Below are 22,490 nucleotides of genomic sequence, written 5' to 3' on the forward strand. Positions count from 1 at the left end.
AATTTCACACCAAAAAATAGAGGAGGCCTAAACTATACGCAGAGCACTTAATCGATGAGAAACAAGAGCGGTTGAAAAAGCTGGGCACTGCGAATATCAACAACTACTTTAGTTAGATGGAGAATGACATCCAGCATAACCAAGTCAAAGAGCAAAGATTAATAGTTATTAATAGCGTAGACACTACTTGGTCTCATGGGTTAATGAGGAGACCCCTGTTCCTACAACATCAATTGAAAATTTCTGACTACACTATTCCAACACAATAACTACAATGTATTTATTTGAAACAAAAAAAAACAGAGTACTAGAAGTGAGAACACAACAAAGCAAAGCAAAGCACGCTCAACAAAAACAAGTCATGGAGAGAGAGAACAAGCCAACCTGTAAGATGTCAGCGATGTTTGGTGCCATCTTTGCCCATACAGGTAGGCTTTCGCATTCAACCATTCCATGAGTCTTTTCCATCTGCGGCACCCATTACCACATAGCATTCTATGAAGATATGAGACATTGACTTGGATTGCATCAAACAAATACAATGAAACAAAGATAAATCTCATTTTAAAAGTATAGACTAAAAAGTGCTTAGTGGTTAATGGTAAAAAAGGTGCTCAACAATAAAATCTACCACACTGTTGGAACATGTAATTTGTAATAGTCTCCAAAGAAGTATAGAAAATTGTCGAACACAAGCACTCTAGAATGTGTTACAGTTGGCTAACAGAATGTTCTAGAGAATGTGAGGTCAGTCAAAAAATCCTCGTTATAGAAAGGTTGTTAGCAGATAGAGTATTCTAGAGAGGGTCTTATACTAGAATACTAGAGAGAGTTCTAGACAGTCTGTAGTCGGTTTGTATTGCCTATAAATAGGCAGATCCTACACCAATTGTAAGCAAGTAAGATTCAATTCAATAGAAGATAAAGTCCAAATTTACAAAGTCCTTGCTTCCACCTTCACCACTAGAGTTCCTGGAGCTCTATACGAGCAACACCACTATGCTCGTATATCTTCGAAAATATAGTTCAACGTCAAAATTATAAGAATTTTTAACATGGTATCAGAGCGGGTTCGATCCAAATGGGCGCTAAAGTTTCCGCTACAAGCTGAAGGTGATAATTCCGCACAATAGAAGACGCAAGGTACGTCTCAACTATCCAAGTTCACTACTTATTTTACAACCCCCAATAGAATCTAGTTCTCACCCAATTCTAAGTTTAGAAAAATATGAAAAGAACATAGCAGCTCGTGAAGTTGAAGTAGTTCCTAGAAATGATAAGTCTCCATATAACATAAAATACAAGTAAGAAATGTATAAGTTTCACCTCCTTCCATTAAAGAAAAATAAATAACAAAAATAAGAAGAGAAGTTTCCATCCTCGCAGGAGATGCACCAAAGAGTGCATTTCTAAAGAAAATTTGAGGGAAGAGCATCAAAGAAATTCCTCCTCAAATAACAGAGATGGAAAAAATGAGAGTCATCCTGTAAAAATATTCTACTCATAAAGTTGAGTGGGCGGAACCTCTGAACATACTATGGTCAAGTTTCGTGAAAGGCGAGGAATATCAACAGAAGGCAAAGCCTCTGAATTTAAGACTGTCAAGTTCGGTCTAAACCGTGAAGGAGAAGGAGATAATTGGCACAAGACAGAGGCTCTGAATCTACAAGGAACAGGGTGTGAAAATGCCAGGTCAACAAAGAAGATCTAAAACAAGATATGGAGACACTACGAAGGCGAGCTGGTTTCAATGTGACGACAAGTCCGAAATGAATACACTACGAGCATGGGCAGGCAACGGCGAGCATAAACAGCTAAGAGCGAGCCAAGATTGGGTGAGATCAAAATCAAAGACCATTACAAATTAAGAGGGGGTGTTGGAACATGTAATTTGTAATAGTCTAGAATGTTCCAAAGAAGTATAGAAAATTGTCGAACACAAGCACTCTAGAATGCACTACACCATTTCCATGATTTTGTCACAGGCTATACCTGTTACTAACTGAATTTGTAACGGTTATAACCGTACTAATTAGGCCGTTATTAATAACTGTGATTGTCTTTTGTAACGGTTTTATCTGTGACAAAACGCAGATAAAGTCACATCTGATAAGCGTTACAATAACTAATAGCCACAATTGGCCTATTTTTATGATAGCGACACGTGTCTTATTTGTCACGGTTATCTTAACGGTTTTAACTGTTACTCTCTATTAACCACAATTCAAAGTATGACACGAGTCTTTAAAAGTCACATTTACAGCAAATCTTATAACTGTTACTGAATATTTGTAACGATTTCTCTGGCGACACGTGTCTTTTTTTGCAACTCTTATGGTAACATATGTTATTGTTGCAATAATTTGTAACAGTTACTAAGAGGACACCTGTCTTCCTTTCGTCACGTCTTAAGATGACGCGTGTTTTTTTTTCTTCACAATTTGTGTCACAGTTATAACCGTGACAATTCTTTCTGTTACATTTAAAAAAAAAAGGGTAGCCCAGAACATTTTCGTGGACCTGGATTCCAGTTTACAGGCCTGTAATGCAATTAAAACTGAACTTGGAACCCGTGCCTGCAATTTCTTATTTTGTATTCTGCAGTTCATGCATTCTCAAAGAAGATTCATACATTCATTAGGAATACAAGTACAACAGAATTGTTCCATTCGTGAAATTTAACCCAAAACTATTCAAAGCATAACACACTGAGCTGCCATAAAGCTCCTCAAAGTAATGCAGCCCTTTAATGACGCGTAATTTGTCCAGCAGTGCCTCGCCATCAAGCCTTTAATATTTAAAAACCCAAGCTGATAAAAAAATGGTATTCAACAATCAATGACTGACATGATTACTGATTCAATCATTCAAGAAAGTGAAAACACATTGTTCCGTAAAATTTTATTAAAGCAGTAATTGTACGCTGTCCTAGTGTTGGTGGCAACTGAAATGACTTGGTACAGGTTTGGCCACTCGACATTACTGGAGAATAAGAGAAATGCTAGTCACTAACTAGGTAGCACCTAATCTAGGCTCCCGTAATTTTCATCTAAATGTCAATATACAATATCAAAGTCTTTTTTTCCGGAAGGCTTACTACTCTTCTCAAACACACCAACAATAGAAGGTTCACATCAGATTAGTATCACACCGCCCTGAAGTTATCTATCAGTGAAGTAATCTATTGCCTACATTCCGAAAAAACAGAAACTGACCATCTTGTACCATCTAAAGTAGTGATCAAAGTTATGATACAAAGATTCTTACTTGAGCCAAGTAGTTCACAGATTGCTCGCTGGCGGTGGAGGGCATCCATATTTCCAAATGATCTACCTTATCACTGTTTAAAAGAATGCATTCCATTAGTGAGAAACATAATCATGCCCGTGAGGCACTCATCATCCATGATATATATTTGTAAAATTCCCATGCCATTGAAATTCCAAACAAATTAGACAGTGCACATACACCATATGGCATTGTTCAGAATGATGAAAAATAAAATAAACAGGACGCTCAGAATCAACAAATAATTATAGGTGAAATCAAAAATAAATCTACACTAGTTTTTAAACTTCTTTAGGAAGATGGTTGCGAAATAGCTAGGCCAAGAAAATTATTAACATACTCGATCTCTTCCTTATTACTATATTATGCAGCCATACACCTGACTAATACTGTCGCTGTGAAGGTTATAATTAGGAACAAGTTCATCAGGAAATGGTGGAAGTTCATAACCATACTCAGACCTATCAAAGCCTCCTCCAGAATCACCACCTTGTAATCAAAAGTAGAATAGAAAACTGGACTAACAAACATAAGCTTGTAATGCAAAGTATGAATGATGAGAAGACAGATAAAACCATCGTGTCAGCTCCTTCTCTATTATCTTGATAAATGCCTCAACCAAGTCTGCAGACGGACAATTTGTTTCAGTTATCTTGCAATGCTTTTGATTATTATTTCTTTGAATAACTGTAGTGTCTACAAAAAGAAAGTTGGGGTAAAATTAAGTCTACAATGGTGGATCAGCGAAAACCAAATGGTGTTGTTTCTCAGTTCAAAGATAATCGGTAAGTTTAATCAATTACTTGATATATTACAACTTTGACATTTTTTTTGTGCTTTCTTCAGTTTTGGAGTTTAAGAGCTGGAGTTAGTGCTTTTCAGATGTTATACTGAGAAACTTCAGGATTAAAAACAGCCAATTTATGTTCCTCTATTGCATGCTATCGTTGCAACTTTTTTGGAACAGGTTCTAAAGTATACATGGATAAATCTATTGCGCAGAAGTTAAATACATACTAACACAGACCACACTTATTGGAAATAACAATAACAATAAAACAGGTAGAGAATCTTAGTTAAAGTACATAGTTGTGTTATCCTGTTGAAATGCTAGCCACATAAATCATAGTTCGACAGGCACTTGGTAACAAACGGTTGACTTTAATTTCTGAAACCCTTCTTTGTTAGATTATGCCTTCAACTTGTTAAAATCTACAGGTTTTAGTATAATACCAATATGTTAGTTTAATGAAGCTAACAACAGGGCAGTTGTAAATCCTCCCTATGCCAGCTCGAGCAAGGGAAGGCAAATACGTCAATGATAGACAGGGGAGTTATTAATCCTCCCTACCAAGAAAAATAAAAGAAAATACATCTCCTGGCCATTGATAGACAGGACACAAATAACATACATAATTTCACAGGAGCTAGGCAAAGATATAACCATAAATGTAAGTAGACAAAAATTCTTACTTCTTCGCCAAGTATAGTTAATTGATCCATTTGGACCAGCTGCATGCCATAATGGAGTACATAACTTCACAAACATTATTTTCGGTTAATATCAGGTATATCAACTCTCTTCTTTCTCATTACCTGCTCCAAATAAATCAGTTTGGTAAGAAATTTCATTTGTAACAAATTAAACCCAACACATAGGATAACAAAGGCTACTTTTTAATAGAAAAAAATACCAAATAAGCTCACATTGTAATGAGTACCAGCCAAGACAGGAACATAGCAATGCGATTAAACATGTAGAGTTTAGAGCCCTTTTGTCCAGCCAAATCCAAGTACCTGACAAATTTGGTTGATAAGGCAACAATAAATTGGTGAATATAATCATTGTAAAAGTGAAGCATACAAAGTTAGGTTATTGAATTTACCATCTTAAATTGAATAATGGAGTCGCGCATTCTGAAAATAGAACCATCAATATGTATATTTGTCCTTCGCCACGTCAGGTTAGAATTTAATTTTCATGAGTTGGTTATACAACGCAGCACCGACTTTGAGGGACGCCCAAGAATGAGTAGTATGGAGTTGGTTAATCCTACTTTTAAAATAAAAAGTAAGGGATTAGTAAATACAATTACTCTGCTAAAGATATATATAAATCGGGTGCAAATCAAGCTTACCCTGGAGATGTTTTGAATCAACCATGTGCCTACAAAAAATAGCACACCTTTTTCCCTCTTCCTTTATCCGGGCTTGGGACCGGCATTGCAATTGCAATGGCGGAGTGAAAAAGGGTGTGATCAACAAAGACAATAACAATAAAGAAACTATATTCCGTAATTAAAATAAGAGCACAAACACTGTCTTTCAGAAAGAAAAAAAGCCGCACAAAACAACTATGCCAAAATGCATTTGCTTCAGAAAAATACATGCACTGTTACACATGTAGCTAAACAAGCAAGAACTAAACCATAAGAGATTTGCTCCACAAATACAGTTAAGCATGTAACTTAAGGATCTCAGAAAGAGAAATCAGCCACATCATATTCATTTAGGTGATGGATGGTGCCATGCCATTTCTTGTGCTACTCTAGGTACAACATTTAACCTGTTGACCCTTGGCCCAAGGGGAAAATATGTCAACACTTCGGGAGGTTCACTCGAGGATGACTTCATCCCAGCTTGAGGATCAACAGCAGGCTTTGGTAGAAGACCAGCTGCTTCAGTAGAGTTTTCACCTTTACTCATCTACAACAAATGAGCTAAACTTCCATCAAAAAGGCATTATGAGGTTAAGCATCTACGATATTAAAATGCTTCTAAGGACAATAGTTGTTACAACATTCTTTCACACACATGACTTACATCAGTATACTCTGAATCTTCTGCAAGAGAGGCCTCCCAACTGGCTTGGTGATTGGCATCACCTGGTTTTTCCATGTATTCCATGGCATACCCGACTGCTTCATTCAAGAGGTTGTCCTCCTGGATAGACCCTTAAATGTACCTTGCCCTGTATCAGTTTGTACTCATTAGAAAAAAGGATTTTATAAAAAATAACAAACATCACATAAGCAAGGCAAAATTCATGCTAAGAACTCCTGCATTGCACTTTCAATTGTTAACTCTACTTAATTCTTACATGCTCAGAACTCTGAATAACCAAATATCAACAACATAACAAACCCCTAATTGAAATAGCATAACAAACCTAATTAAAAACTTTGAACGAAAATTAAGAACCCTAATTCTTAGACAACAGATCGATGGAAACAAGGATATAATCACAAATACTCAAACGTCAACTAATAAAAACACTAAACTTGAACCAAAGCGTATAGATATGTAAGAAATAACTTACATTTTTGAGCAAATCGGAGTTAGGGTTCAGCGAAATTAGGTCTGTGAATAACGAAGAAATTAGGTTTGAGACGAAGATAAGGTTTTTTTAGAGAGGATTTGAGAAAGATTTGGGTTTTTAGTTTGAAGAATTGACAAAGACGAGAGGTTTTTTTTCTTCTTCGTTACAGGTTTTGAGAGTGACGATAGGATTTGGATCTGAGAAAGTGAAAGGAGTTAGCGATAAGAGAAAAAGAAGAAAGAGAAGAGGATAAGGATGAGGGATAACGAAGTGAAAAGTGAAAGAAAGGTTTAACGGCTGAGATTTGTCCATCAAAAAACATGGACGATTGACATTTTGTTGATGTTCTCATACGGATTGAGGGGGAGTGTGTGAGAAGCATGTGTGTTCTTCCGAGAATTACGTGTTTTATTGACCTGAGTTTCTTGTTTGGATGAACTGAAGACGAAGTATATTAGACTTAAACATAACGGGTTAAAAGATTACTGCAGTTAGACCTAAGTTTCTCGTTCGGATGAACTGAAGACGAAGTATATTAGACTTAAACATCACGGGTTAAAACATTACTACAGTTAGACCTAAGTTTCTCGTTCGGATGAACTGCAGACGAAATATATCAGACTTAAACATCACGGGTTAAAAGATTACTACAGTTAGACCTAAGTTTCTCGTTCGAATGAACTGCAGACGAAATATATCAGACTTAAATATCACGGGTTAAAAGATTACTATTGTTAGACCCAAGTTTCTCGTTCGGATGAACTGCAGACGAAATATATCAGACATAAATATTACGGGTTAAAAGATTACTACAGTTAGACCCAAGTATCGTTCGGATGAACTGCAGACGAAATATATTAGACTTAAACATCACGAGTTAAAAGATTACTACAGTTAGACCTAAGTTTCTTGTTCAGATGAACATATCAGACTTAACCATCAAAGGTTAAAAGATTACTACAGTTAGACCTAAGTTTCTCGTTCGGATGAACTGAAGACGAAGTATATTAGACTTAAACATCACGGGTTAAAACATTACTACAATATACTTGAGTTTCTCGTTCAGATGAACTAAAGACGAAATATATCAGACTTAAACATCACGGGTTAAAAGATTACTACAGTTAGACCTAAGTTTCTCATTCGGATGAATTGGAGACGAAGTATATTAGACTTAAACATCACGGGTTAAAAGATTACTACAGTTAGACTTGAGTTTCTCGTTCGGATGAACTGAAGACGGCTGGAATTAGACTTGAACATCGCGGGTTAAAAGATTACTACAGTTAGGCCTATGTTTCTCGTTCGGATGAACTGGAGATGAAATATATCAGACTTAAACATCACGGGTTAAAAAATTACTACAGTTAGACCTAAGTTTCTTGTTCGGATGAACTGAAGACGAAGTATATTAGACTTAAACATCACGGGTTAAAAGATTACTACAGTTAGACTTGAGTTTCTCGTTCGGATGAACTGAAGACGGCTGGAATTAGACTTGAACATCGCGGGTTAAAAGATTACTACAGTTAGGCCTAAGTTTCTCGTTCGGATGAACTGGAGATGAAATATATCAGACTTAAACATCACGGGTTAAAAAATTACTACAGTTAGACCTAAGTTTCTTGTTCGGATGAACTGAAGACGAAGTATATTAGACTTAAACATCACGGGTTAAAAGATTACTACAGTTAGACCTGAGTTTCTCGTTCGGATGAACTGAAGACGAAGTATTTTAGACTTAAACATCACGGGTTAAAAGATTACTACAGTTAGACCTAAGTTTCTCGTTCGGATGAATTGGAGACGAAATATATTAGACTTAAATATCACGGGTTAAAAGATTACTACAGTTAGACCTAAGTTTCTCGTTCGGATGAACTGCAGATGAAATATATCAGACTTAAATATCACGGGTTAAAAGATTACTACAGTTAGACCCAAGTATCGTTCGGATGAACATATCAGACTTAAACATCAAAGGTTAAACCTAGTCATCCCATTCGTTGCCAAAGAAAGTCATTATAATTTAGGCATGAGATGGTTAGAGATGTCTTAGCGAATATATGTTAATTATAAAGCTGGTGCGACTGCGAATCATGCGTAATTTTTTAAGAAATTATTATTATTATTATTTTTAATCTTGTAATAATAATATATATATTTTTAAATCTTATTATAATTATTATTATTATTTTGTTTGCTTTAAATTATGCTTCTTTAATAATAATAATAATAACATTATTTTTTTAAAGGAAGATTGCACTTTGGGAATTTTACGAAAATTGATTTTTTAAGAAAATTATGTATATATATATATTTTTTCCAAAATTAAAAAAAAATATATAAAGTAAGAAAATTGTGCTAAAACGTTTTTAGCCACAGGATTTAGTTGACTATGATTTAACCTACATCTAAAACAAAATCGAAGAAATCCTATTTTTTTCACCATTGTTTTCTTCCCTTCCTTCTTCATTCCCGCTCCATTCTCCCTCCCGATTCTGTCAATGTCACTGAAAGGATTTCAAAATCTTTTGAATCCTGTGATTTCAGTTTCCCACCAATTATTCCCCCCAATTTTCCATCAAAATCTCTATATAATAGGTGTTGAATCTCCTGCTCAAACGACACCATCTCAGCTTCTCCTGTTGTTGCAGATCTCACTTATAAATCATCCATTGTATTTTTCTTTCACTCCTAAAGGTGTTCATACAGATTAGTTAAAAGGTATTCAAACGATTAGGTTTCTTTTCTTTTTTAGATTTTGCTATTACAAATTTTAGGGATTACAAGTATTGGGGCAATCTTGACTGAGTTCAAATCTACCTTCAATTTTTGTTTATACAATATTTTCAAGTATTGGGTTTGTTTTTATTTCTTGTTAGGTTTTGCTGTTTATTCAGACTTCAATTTTTGTTTTGGTATAATAATCATAAACAACACAGGACATACTGAAAAAGTAGAACTGATATCATTGTTTTCTCATTGTTTGTTGCAGATGAACAATGCAGCTGATCTTGTACCTAATCCTGCTGCTGATCCTCAAGATGGCCATGAAGATGATCATGAACCTGTTGCTTCAGGTGGGTTGAGATTAATGGTGACTATTGATGGTGCTGGGAGGGCTTATGGTGAAAACTGTGAAAAGTTTGCTACTCTTGTTGGGAAGCTTGTACGAACGCACATCCCTGTTAACATTGAAGATTGGAGATTAGTTCCCCAGTTTTTCAAAGATGAAATATGGAACGGTTTGATGGTAAATTTTCATGGTCTTTGATCTATTCAAGCTATAATGTTATAGCTTAATCATGTTTCTGATCTTTTCTTACTGTTTATTTCAGCTGAAGTTTACATTTGGCGCGCCATCAAGTCTTGTCCGCCCCAAAGTTGAAAATACTTACTCTCAAAAATTTAGGACATTCAAATACAAGTTGAGACAGAAGCTCAAAGGAAAAGATACCACTGAAGATTTATTAGCTGCAATTCCGAGAGGCTACCACCTTCCGTTTTGGCAATAGTTTATTGATAATGAACGTAAACCCGAATCTTCAGCCAAACGAGCCAAGTACAAGGAAAATTGTGAGAAGAAAGTAATCAGACACACTCTTGGAAGGCTTTCATATGCCCAAAAAAGTTTCAACCTTGTAAGTATTGTATTCAATAACCGTTCTTCGCAAATTGAATCAAGTTGGTGTTCTGTCATGGAAACTTAAAATGTTTTGTTTTTTCCCAAATTTATGCCTACAGCAACTGAAAGATGGAGTCATTATTGATGGGCGCCCTGAAATTTGGATGGAAGGCCACAAAGGAAAAAATGGAGTAGTACATCCTAGCGCGGTTGAAAAATTTGTGAGTATATATGTGTGTTAAGTGGTTTTGCTGATACTATTTATACTCTTAGGTGGTGTTTGTAATAGTTTTCTTGTAATGTTTGCAGGAACAAGTGAAGAATGCCCATGAAAATAGAAAGAATCTCGCCAAAGATGGTGACTTATCTGGGATGGACTTTGACAATGATGCAATTACTGATGTGTTTGGACCGGATAAAGGAAAAGGTTATTTCCGTGCCTTCTCTTCGCATCTGAAAAAGAGCCATGCCGCAACGTCAACACTTGCAATGACAGTGAATGCTAGTAAAACAAGCTCAAGTGAAGGATCGAAGGAGGACAGTAGGTTGGTCGACAAGATTAATAAGCTATCAAAGGTGAGTTTTATTGTATATTCTCAGATCTCAATTAGTAGTTGTTTGATTTATTTCGCTACCCTGGTTAATGATGGTCCATTGGTGATGCACAGGATTTTCATGAGTATGTGTTAAGTCAGCAGACCAACAAAGTACTATATGTAGATGCTTCTAGTCCCACCACTGTTTGCTCTACTTCAAGTGTTGTTGATGCTATGGGTAATCAAGAGACTACCGATGGAAAGAATCAATATGTGAACCTACTCAACAAAAAGAAGAAGGTAGCTGCTAAGGGTTACATTATGCAGGGACTGGAGGGAAGAATGTTTCATGGAGAACCCCTTGCAGCAGACGAGAGGAGAGTGCAGATTGAAACCATCTTGGATGAGACTTGTGTTGTATATGATGCACCTCAGGGGGATGATTACATGACTTTGAAGGACTTTTTAGGTATATCTGGATGGTTAGTATGGCCTTTAAAACGGCTGGAATTTGTGGATGAATGAATATGTTGTGGGTGATGGTATCTTTTTGAGCAGTTTAAGTTACATGCGTAACGATGTGGAGCAAATCACTTTTGGTTTTAGTTCTTGGTTGTTTTGAGAACTTAGTGCAGCTTTCGTTACATGTGTAACTTTTTGGAGCAAGTTACTTTTTGGTATAACTTTTTGTTTTGTGAACTTAGTGCTGATGTGCAGCTTCTTTTGATAGTAAGTTCTAAAAATACTTGTATTCCTCTTATAATTACTAAGAAATATAATGTCTTTTTGTTTCTCAAATTGTTCTTCATGTCCTATTACCATCTAATCTTTGTTACGCTCTTATCATATCATTGCTTTTCTTTCATTTCATTTTTTATGTCTTTCATTTCAGAGGTTGTATTAAAGAGAAAATGAGTCAAGCCAAGGCCAGGCTTACAAGAGTTACAAGTATTGATGAGACTGCAGTAAACTTCACAACCAAAGACTGCATAAAAAAGACTCCAAAAAAACCCAAAAGTGAAAACAAAACATTGCCTACGAATTACAGACCAAACAAAAGTAACCGCAAGCTTTTCCAGGGTTCTAAACAGTGCTGCAGGGATGGTGCAAAAGATTTGCAGACCTCAATACACTTGACAAACAAAGGCAAAAATACATTTCCAAAACTGCAAGATACTACAGAGCAATACACAAAGTTGAAAACTCATACATAGATTAGGCACTTGAGAACTCCTCCTGCAGAACACCAAAACTGCAGACAACAAAAAGCTGATTTTTTTTTATAGAAGTTTATGTAGTTTCTGTACATAGACAAGGCAGTTCACATACACCAAACGAAGTCTAATAAAAACTCATACATTTAAGCTCCTAAATTCATCAAAGGACGATTAAAGTATATTACAACGACTGCAAATTTTGAAAATTAGTCAAAGGACGTAAAAAAAGGGCGTAAATTTGGTTCATCTAACAATAGTTGTTGAAAACTGCCAACTTCGGGTTTCTCCAAATTATCAATTCCCCACATCATCTTCTGGGGTGAATGGATAACAACCCACCAATCAGCATTTTTTGAATCTTTGGAGTAAAACACTCCACTTGCCTCTTCAGCGAGAATTGCAGGCTCGTCCCTCATATTATCGGAATCCCTCATTCTCTTCAGATTCACCAAAACCAAATCCGAGTCCGGACAAATTTTGCTGCCACTTCCAGCTTTCACCCAGTCACAGTAAAACACAACTTCAGTAAATTGACCATAGTACAACTCTAAAATTTGATTAACAACCCCATACCACTTGGTCAATATAGTTTTGGGATTTTTATCGCCTTTCTTGCTCCTAAATGTGGTGTTTGCTGTCATGCAAACACCACTGTCTTGACAACCATCTATTTCTTCATGATACCTGGGAGAGAAAACAAACCCATTCAAACGGTACATAACAAACTCTTTCGCATCAACAGGACCTCTTACATATCGCCACAACAATGTATCCGTTTTATTTTCTCTTAACAACTATGCAACCAAAAAGAGACACAAGTAGTAAATGTTTCATCAGTTCACCATAATAAACTAGCTAAATAGAAAGTTGTATGCAAAAAAAGTTAGTAGAACTGATGCTTTTATCTAAATAGAAAGTTGTATGCAAGTATAAACCAAAAGCTGTATAGTTTCATCAGTTCAAAGCTAACCATCAGTCCAACCTAACCATTAGTTCATCAGTACAAGTATATTACTTTTCTAATTACGTTCATTTGATCATAATAAACTAGCTAAATAGAAATCTGTATGCAAAGAGAGCGCGGTAGCAAAAACAGATCAAAAACGTATTATTCAGGATTCATGATAGTTCCATGTACCCATTAGTCAGTTTTTATGCATCCCAGCCAAAAAAATGTATATTTTCAGGTCGAAGATGTAATTCAGTACCTTTTCATACAACCACTCGATGAACTTTGTTTGTTTTTCAACTTCGTCGTCCGGAACCTCCTTTCAAGCATCTCGTGAAATCAACAAAAGGTTTTCACTATAGTAGCTACATAAAGCAAAATCAGATTTGTAAGATAAGCAAAATCATCATTGCTTATGAATGAGTTAAAATTCACCATGTGTATAATTGAAAGACTAAAGATATTTATACGAAAATACCTATAATAATCAGCAAGACCATCTGGATTACATCGAAAAAGCACCCACCTCCGTATCTGTATAAATTGCATGGAAGAGAGCATTACTGTCGTTCCTTTTTTACCCATAGGACCTACATCACTATACTCTGACTCTTCTCCGAGAAAGGCCTCCCAACTGGCTTGGTGATTGCCATCGCGTGGCTTTGACTTGTACTCCATGGCATACGTGACTGCTTCATTTACGAGGTTGTTCTCCTTAATAGACCCTTCAATGTATCTTTTGTTATTGGGAATGTTTTTGAACTCCTTCATTGCCCTGTATCAGTTTGTACATTGAAATTTCATTACAAAATGTAGGCCGAATCCAGAAAAACAACATCTTATAAGCAAAACATAAACTCACCTTTCAAAGGGGTACATCCACCGATATCTAACGGGTCCACAGACCAATGCTTCATCAGCCAAATGAACCATGAGGTGAACACTTATATCGAAAAATAAAGCTGGAAAATACTTTTCCAACACACACATTGACTCGGCAACCATGAATTTAGCCTCTTGCAGTACAATTTTGCTTAGGACTTTGGAGCAAAGCAATCTGAAATACAAACTGACCTGGTGAAGTGCGCGACGCAGTTCAGGGTGCTTTGGAAAAGCATGCTGAAGACAAACAGGTAGCAAATACTCCATAATGACGTGATAGTCATGGGATTTGAAGTTACTGAAACTTGAATTCTTTGTATTAACATTGTTGCTCAGGTTCGACGCCAAACCAGAAGGGAATTTGAGGTATTTAAGAATCTTGCAAAATGATTCCTTCTCAGCTTTGCTTAAGACAAATATTGGTTTTCCATAAACTGCGCTCCAAGGTTTACTGGTAGTCCACTGTCCACAATGCAAGCCAAGCTTATTCAATTCATCCCTTGCATTCCACGATTTCATAGACTTATTACCAATATCAAAGATCGTCTCAAGTATATGCTCCATTACATTCTTCTCAGTGTGCATTACATCTACACAATGACGGAAATACAGGATACGATAGGTCTTCAGTTCCCAAAAGATGGACTCCTTATAGAATGCACCGGTAAGTTCTTCGTCAACACCATCGCCATCAGGATCATCATCGGCATCGGGATCATATCTCTTTATTTTCGGCGCCTTGCTTCTTACTACCAATTTACCAGGTTTGTAAGTCACATTTGCTAGTTTCTCCAACGACTTCTTTCCTGACAGTCGCTTTGGAGCATTTTTAGTTTCATTAGTTTCTAATCCCAAGTTCTCTCCCTTCCTTAAAGGATGATTACCCCTGAGGTATATCCGATAATTAGGGTAAACATTCTTTCTTGCGTATAACAGATACACACTTCGAGTCTTGTATGCACAATGTACACATGCGAAATAGCCGTGTGTGGTACATCCAGACATATTACCTTGTGCTGGCAAGTCATGAATACCAAACATTAAAGTAGCCCTCAGCTGAAATGATTCCTCTTTGTGTGTATCAAAAGCTGATATCCCATTCTCAAACAGATCTTTCAGCTCGTCTACTAGCACATGGAGACATACATCAATATCTTGCCCCGATGCCTTAGGCCCAGGAATCAACATCTTAATGATTTGGAACTCAGGTTTCATGCACAAGGAAGGAGGAAGATTGTACACAACCGCTATCACAGGCCAACAACTATAATTCAGAGACTGCATACCATGAGGATTAAATCCATCAGTTGCAATTCCAAGCCAAACATTTCTGCCCTCATTTTCGAACTCAGGAAACTTCTTCTTCACTAAATCCCATTGAGATGAATCAACCGGATGACGCATATAATCTGTAGAAACTTCTGCTCGATCGTGCCATGTCATTGCACGTGCTATCCAAGGTACCGTATATAATCTCTTGAGCCTTGTCCCAAGGGGAAAATATCTCAATACCTTGGAAGGCTCGTTCGATGAAAGCTCTTCCCCAAATTTATCAACCTTAACCTTATATCTTGGTGCGAGGCATTCCGGGCAGCTTTTCAAATCTTCATTCTCTTTGTAATACAAAATACAATGATTCTCACACATATGAATCGACTTTTCTTTGATCCCCAGATCTTTGAGCACCGACTTCATCGCTGTGTATTTTACTGGCAAATTGTTTCCTTTCGGCAACCAACCCTTTATCACACCCAACAAACTATTTACACAGTTAGCTGAAATCTTATATGTTTTCTTCACATTGTGCAGCTCCACAATTGCAGCTAGGATGCTAGTATTACAACCATGATACAACTTGTCTTCAGACAACTGTTTGTACCTGTAATATCGCTTCCCCAAATCTGGTTCAGGAACAAATTCTTCAGTTTCAACTTCTTCATTACCACTAACACCATCACCCCGATCAAAAACTCCATAAGCAGCATCGACAAAGGAACCCAAATCTTCTATTACACCTTCTCTAGATTGCTCATCATTCATTTCAGTTGGTATAAAATTACCACTTGGACGTCTTATCGTACTATCACCCTCTTTTTCTCCATGAAAGAACCAAACAACATAACTCCTATCAATACCCTTCTCAGAAAGATGTTTCCTCACTTCCCACATTTCCAAACGTTTCCCATTTTGACACTTAGAGCATGGGCAAGAACATGTTGTGTCCGAATTACCATATGTAACTGCATAATTCATAAAAAATTTAACCCCATCTCTATATGTTTTGCTAAATATGTCTGGTTCATTCATCCAAGCTTTATTCACAACAGCCGACATTCTAAAAATATGTCTTAAATCTCAAGCTTTTAAATAACTTCCTTCTTTCAATGAACAGGTCATGTATTCTTCAGTTTCATATAGCCTGACAAATTCAAAAAATATCGAAAGTTAATTGCCATGTTTCTAATTTAGTAATACTAAAAAGGGAAACAGACAACTCTGATTATGGTTTGGATCAGAACTCTCCAAGATGAATCAAACCCATGTCTCAAGCGATTGTTTGGCATTTTCTATACTTACTGAAAGTTCAAAACAAACAACTTTGGGATCAAACACTAAACCTACTGATATTAATGAAAATTGAAGGAAACAACTTTGGATTCTGTAACACAGTTCATCAAACACTTAACCTACTAAAAATTATATATCATCTTAGATTGAGTACGGGGATTCATATGAGCTTCCAACTAGGATAATGGAATACAAATACTAGATACGGTAGGATTAGGGATTACAAACAATGATTACTCTTTCACCCAATTTCATATAACAAAACAAATTATCAATTCATTCCTAAGAAATTTGGAACTCATAATCACTTACCTTGTCGAAGAAATGGAAGAATCAACGAAATTTATCTTCACCAGAATCAAATCTCAGCCATCTTCTTCATCTTCATCGTTCACAATTTAGGTTAAATCAATCGACATGAATACCAGAATATATAACCTAGCTAAAATTGATCGGGTTTAGATTAAAATTCAGATGTTTATTTGGTGAACGACTAACTTTCAGAAAATTTTACCCTCTCAGAGGGTTTCAATGGCGGCACGAACGAAGAACAAAGGAGGAAGAGTTCTCTTATTTTGTATTTGTCTGGACAAAATTCGATACAAAAGGGATTACATTTGTTCAAGTCAACTTTCTGCTAAGTCATGGACTGTTGACTTAGTCTTGATGCCTTTTTTCTAATATTCAGAAAATGAAAAAAAAAATGATTTGTAGAAATTAAATACAACTGTTAGTTTGTGAAAATGTTGGGAAAATTGTGACAAGAAAATTTCTAAGAGTGATAAATTTGGGGCTGTTTTAAATGTGTTGAAAATTTTGGGTGGAATCATCATTTCTGATTATAATTGTTATTGTTTAGATAATTATCAACAAATATTATTGTGACTAATAAAACTCCTAAGTACTATCACGAATACAAAATTTAATAACAGTTATAACTGTTGCAGGACTTATCACAGGTGTATCTGTGACTAAAAAATAAACTGTGACAGGTTGCACTGTTACAAAATCCTGGTTTTGGTGTAGTGATGTGCTACAGTTGGCTAACAAAATGTTCTAGAGAATGTGAGGTCAGTCAAAATCCTCGTTATAGAAAGGTTGTTAGCAGATAGAGTATTATAGAGAGGGTCTTATACTAGAATACTAGAGAGAGTTCTAGACAGTCTGTAGTGAGTTTGTATTGCCTATAAATAGGCAGATCCTACACCAATTGTAAGCAAGCAAGATTCAATTCAATAGAAGATAAATTCCAAATTTACAAAGTCACCACTAGAGTTCCTGGAGCTCTATACGAGCAACACCACTATGCTTGTATATCTTCGAAAATATAGTTCAACGTCAAAATTATAAGAATTTTTAACATGGTATCAGAGAGGGTTCGATCCAAATGGGTGCTAAAGTTTCCGCTACAAGCTGAAGGTGATAATCCCGCACAATAGAAGACGCAAGGTACGTCTCAACTATCCAAGTTCACTACTTATTTTACAACCCCCAATAGAATCTAGTTATCACCCAATTCTAAGTTTAGAAAAATATGAAAAGAACATAGCAGCTCGTGAAGTTGAAGTAGTTCCTAGAAATGATAAGTCTCCATATAACATAAAATACAAGTAAGAAATGTATAAGTTTCACCTCCTTCCATTAAAGAAAAATAAATAAAAAAAATAAGAAGAGAAGTTTCCATCCTCGCAGGAGATGCACCAAAGAGTGCATTTCTAAGGAAAATTTGAGGGAAGAGCATCAAAGAAATGCCTCCTCAAATAACAGAGATGGCAAAAATGAGAGTCATCCTGTAAAAATATTCTACTCATTAAGTTGAGACCTCTGAACCTATTATGGTCAAGTTTCGTGAAAGGCGAGGAATATCAACAGAAGGCAAAGCCTCTGAATTTAAGACTTTCAAGTTCGGTCTAAACCGTGAAGGGGAAGGAGATAATTGGCACAAGACAGAGGATCGGAATCTACAAGGAACAGGCTGCGAAAATGCCAGGTCAACAAAGAAGATCTAAAACAAGATTTGGAGACACTACGAAGGCGAGCTGGTTTCAATGTGACGACAAGTCCGAAATGAATACACTACGAACATGGGAAGGCAACGGCGAGCATAAGCAGCTAAGAGCAAGCCAAGATTGGGTGAGATCAAAATCAAAGACCATTACAAATTAAGAGGGGGTGTTGGAACATGTAATTTGTAATAGTCTAGAATGTTCCAAAGAAGTATAGAAAATTGTCGAACACAAGCACTCTAGAATGTGCTACAGTTGGCTAACAGAATGTTCTAGAGAATGTGAGGTCAGTCAAAATCCTCGTTATAGAAAGGTTGTTAGCAGATAGAGTATTCTAGAGAGGGTCTTATACTAGAATACCAGAGAGAGTTCTAGACAGTCTGTAGTCGGTTTGTATTGCCTATAAATAGGCAGATCCTACACCAATTGTAAGCAAGCAAGATTCAATTCAATAGAAGATAAAGTCCAAATTTACAAAGTCCTTGCTTCCACCTTCACCACTAGAATTCCTGGGGCTCTATACGAGCAACACCACTATGCTCGTATATCTTCGAAAATATAGTTTACGTCAAAAATTATAAGAATTTTTAACACACACCACATCCCACCACTCGGTCAATAACTTCTGTGCAGGCCACTCGGTCAATAACTTCTGTGCAGGCACCTCCATCAACATAGTTTAACAATTTAGATACGCTGATACAGTTAGGATACTGCTTAAACTCACGCAACCTAGTTTCAAGAGGCCAATCACCACCAGACATTAATAGGTTCAAATATTTCCACCCAATAATCTCTCCTTTAAGTTAGCCATTTGTTCCTCCCACTCCAAGGCTAGTATATCAAAGACACCATGGTCATAAAAGCAACAATATTCAACGATTGAGTCAATTCAAAGTCGTCTCTTAAGTTGTACAATTACAGGATCAAATGTACAAATCCGTCATCTAACATCAATTGTGAATTTCTGATAACCCTTTTCTAAGTCAATAACTGCAATTTTATTTTTAGTGAAGAAAAGGTACTAAAAATGAACACAACCAAGGCAAAGCATGATCAACAAAAATAAGTCATGTAAGTGAGAGAGGGAGCTAACAAGACAACCTGTGTAATGTTAATGACTTTTGCCATCATCTTGGCTCATACGGGTAACTGGTAATTGAAATATTATCCCTTCTTTTAATGAACTTCGTAGATATCTTTATCACACAACAAAAATATCCTTCTTCATTCCAAAGCCCATCAGCATCCAATAACATGTTTTTCATTTTCATATTTACCCTTCTCACCTACTTCTTCTTCTTTGTTTCTATCAAAAAAACAGAAATGGGTACGACATAAATATCCTTATCAATCGCTTTCTTTCTTTTCTTTACAGATCTAAATTTTCTCTCTACTTCTCCCCCACCTACAGCCATCAGTTCACCACCGTTGTTTTTCCGCCTCTTTCAGCCATCGCCATCGCTACCACCACCATAACCGCCATTTCTACGACTCTTTCCCCACACTAAAGAAAGTTCTAGAAATAGAAAATTTCTTATTTCTCTTGTTTCTTTATTTTGTAGAAATCTCTGCAATTAAAACCTAGAAATGTTTTTGTTCTTGTTGTTAATGGTAGGTGCGTCAAGAGCGTATGTTGGTGTACCGTAGAATCAATTCTACAAGAGTCATATGAAACCTAAATATCCTACTTCTCCTGATGTTCCGGTAAGTAAAATTTCTTTTTTTTTTTAATTGTTTGAATCAGTTTATTCGATGTTTAATTTGACTAATCAATTATCGATCTGTTCGTTTACATTTTGTGTACATCCGTTCATTGCATGAAATAGACTCCATGATATATTACTTAGATCCAGTGCATGAACTAATGAATTTTGAAGAATTTGAGAATTTTTAAATCAAATCTCTCATCAAGAGATTGGTAAGTACTTGCGATTCACATTTTGAGGATTATATTTTGTTCTGGTTGATTCTTTTATGAGGAATTCAAAGTGAAATTTCAGTTTAGTAATAGCTGACTACTGAAATCTGAGTTCATTTTTCATATTGCAACTAATTTGAATCAATTTTGGGATGCATTAGCATAGAAATAATAGTTGTTTATACTAGTCTGGCTCATTTTATATTGTTTAAAGAAATATATTAGAACAAAAGGTATATGAGGATTGTTTGTAATGATTGGTTTCTGTGGATTGCAATGAGCAGCTTTAGTTTGATTTTGAGTTTAGTTTACTGAATTGGTGAAACATGAATCGTAATTAGAGAAATAGGGGTCATTGTTGTTGCTTTTTTGTGGCGATTTCTTAACCATGTTTCTGCGTAGGTATAGGTAATAAGAGTAGGGGAATTACTTTACTAGTTTCCCTTTGCTCGTCTCACTATCCATTTGCAGGTTCATTCCCTATTCAATTTCTTTCTCTGCACTTCATTATGGGATCAACTACTGTTGTTAACCCAATTTTTAATGGGATCAACTGCTGTTGTTGATCCATTTATGGGATCAATTCTTGTTGTTCAACCAATTTTTTGTGGGATCAACTATTGTTGTTGATCCATTTATGGGATGAACTCTTGTTGTTGATCCATTTATGCTTGTAGTTTAAATCATGTAAATTTCTTCCAATGTTGAACTTGTGGTGCAATGGTAGCATGAATGACTCCGTGTCAGATGATGCGTGTTCGACTCACGCCAAGTTCACTCCATTTACATGGATCAACTTACATTGTTGATCCAATTTAGTGGATCAACTACCATTGTTGATCCCCTAAATTGGATCAACTTCTACTGTTGATCCTTGTTTTTTTGGATCAACTACTGTTGTTGATCCCCTAATTTTGATCAACTTGTACTGTTGATCCTTTTTTCTTTTTGGATCAACTACTGTTGTTGATCACCTAATTTGGTGGTGGCGGCGGCGGTGGAGTATTGGTGGTGACGGTGGCGGTGGTGGACCGGTGGTGGTGGTGACAGACTTGTGGTGGTGGACCAGTGGTGGTGGACCAGCGGTGGTGGCGTCAGTGGTGGTGGCGGACAGGTGGTGGTGGTGCAATGGTGGTGGAGTGGTGGTGGCGGTTGGTAGGTGGTGGTTGTTGAACGTTGGTGGTGGAATGGTAGTTGAATATTGGTGGTGGTGGTGCTAGTGGAGGTGGTGAAGTGGTAGAGGAAAAAATTTGTTCCTTTTTGAAATAAAGAAAAATATTATATGAGTGAGGTACTAAGGTAATCTAATTATAAATTGGTAAGATTATTAAAAAGTAGAGACATATTTATTATTGTATAAGAATATATTTATTGGGTGTCAAAAGTAGGGACATATAAATTACATACCCTACGGGGAATTCGGCTTTTGCACTCAACCATCCACATAGCTCCCTAATAACACAGTCTAGTTCACTTGCAGGACCCATTTTGGGTTATGGCATGCCATGAAGACATGAGAAATTGACATCAATTGCATCTTACAAATACAAAACTGTAAAGATAAATTGCTTGATAGAGATAGACTAAAAAGTGGAAAATTCAGGTGTTGAAAAATGCAATTTACCACTCAATTAGGTTGATAAGTTCTTCCCGGGAACCTATGTCATACTCCTCCATGATTGAAGCAATTAAGACACGGCCAGCTCCCGTTTTTCATTCCACCCACACGAAGACATTTCATGGTTTTTGATCATGAAAGCACAGACAATCCATGATTGAGTCAATACAAGCTCGTTTCTAAACGAATTGTACAATTTGATTCGGAGTATTATCTGAAATCGGGAAAATTTATTTGCGTATCACCCCCTCTTCTTCCCTTCTTCGTCGATAGAGAGTGGATATGGCATGCCATGATTCTGACATTTTTCGTTGCAGAAGGATTTGAATTTTGAAAAAAGAAATAGCGAAAACCCTAGATTTCTAAATCACCACTCTTGAAACCAGATTCTTTCGGCAGGCAAATTTGTACTGTATGGCTTTTTCTTTTTCTTTTTTTTTTTGTTAAGGGCACTCCTATCTAGCCGTGTAAGTATTTACTGTTTTGATATTCATCTTCTTAATTTATTCATCAATTAAGTATTTTGACTAGGTGTCCTTATTAGAAAGGGGTCGGGCT

The 22,490-nt window shown here is 36.3% G+C and overlaps 1 protein-coding gene across 1 annotated transcript; it reads right to left on the reverse strand.

Moving 5' to 3' along the window:
- Window positions 1-12,194: 12,194 nt before the first annotated feature.
- LOC113316319 lies at window positions 12,195-16,153 on the reverse strand. The gene is made up of 3 exons (XM_026564530.1): window positions 13,800-16,153; window positions 13,416-13,712; window positions 12,195-12,672 (listed from the first exon to the last, which is right to left on the reverse strand). Exons 1-3 carry the CDS (start codon window positions 16,151-16,153, stop codon window positions 12,195-12,197), a joined length of 3,129 nt encoding a protein of 1,042 aa, XP_026420315.1.
- Window positions 16,154-22,490: the final 6,337 nt, after the last annotated feature.

The sequence above is a fragment of the Papaver somniferum genome, chromosome 10, assembly GCF_003573695.1.
Source record: "Papaver somniferum cultivar HN1 chromosome 10, ASM357369v1, whole genome shotgun sequence".
Classification (NCBI taxonomy): Eukaryota; Viridiplantae; Streptophyta; class Magnoliopsida; order Ranunculales; family Papaveraceae; genus Papaver; species Papaver somniferum.

Coding starts and splice junctions, on each gene's coding strand:
- LOC113316319 (XM_026564530.1), bottom strand. CDS start 16,153: ATGTCGGCTGTTGTGAATAAAGCTTGGATGAATGAACCAGACATATTT. Junction 13,713..13,799: donor TGGATGTACCCCTTTGAAAG/GTGAGTTTATGT, acceptor AAACTGATACAG/GGCAATGAAGGAGTTCAAAA. Junction 12,673..13,415: donor GGTCTTGCTGATTATTATAG/GTATTTTCGTAT, acceptor TTTCTCTCCCAG/GTATCATGAAGAAATAGATG.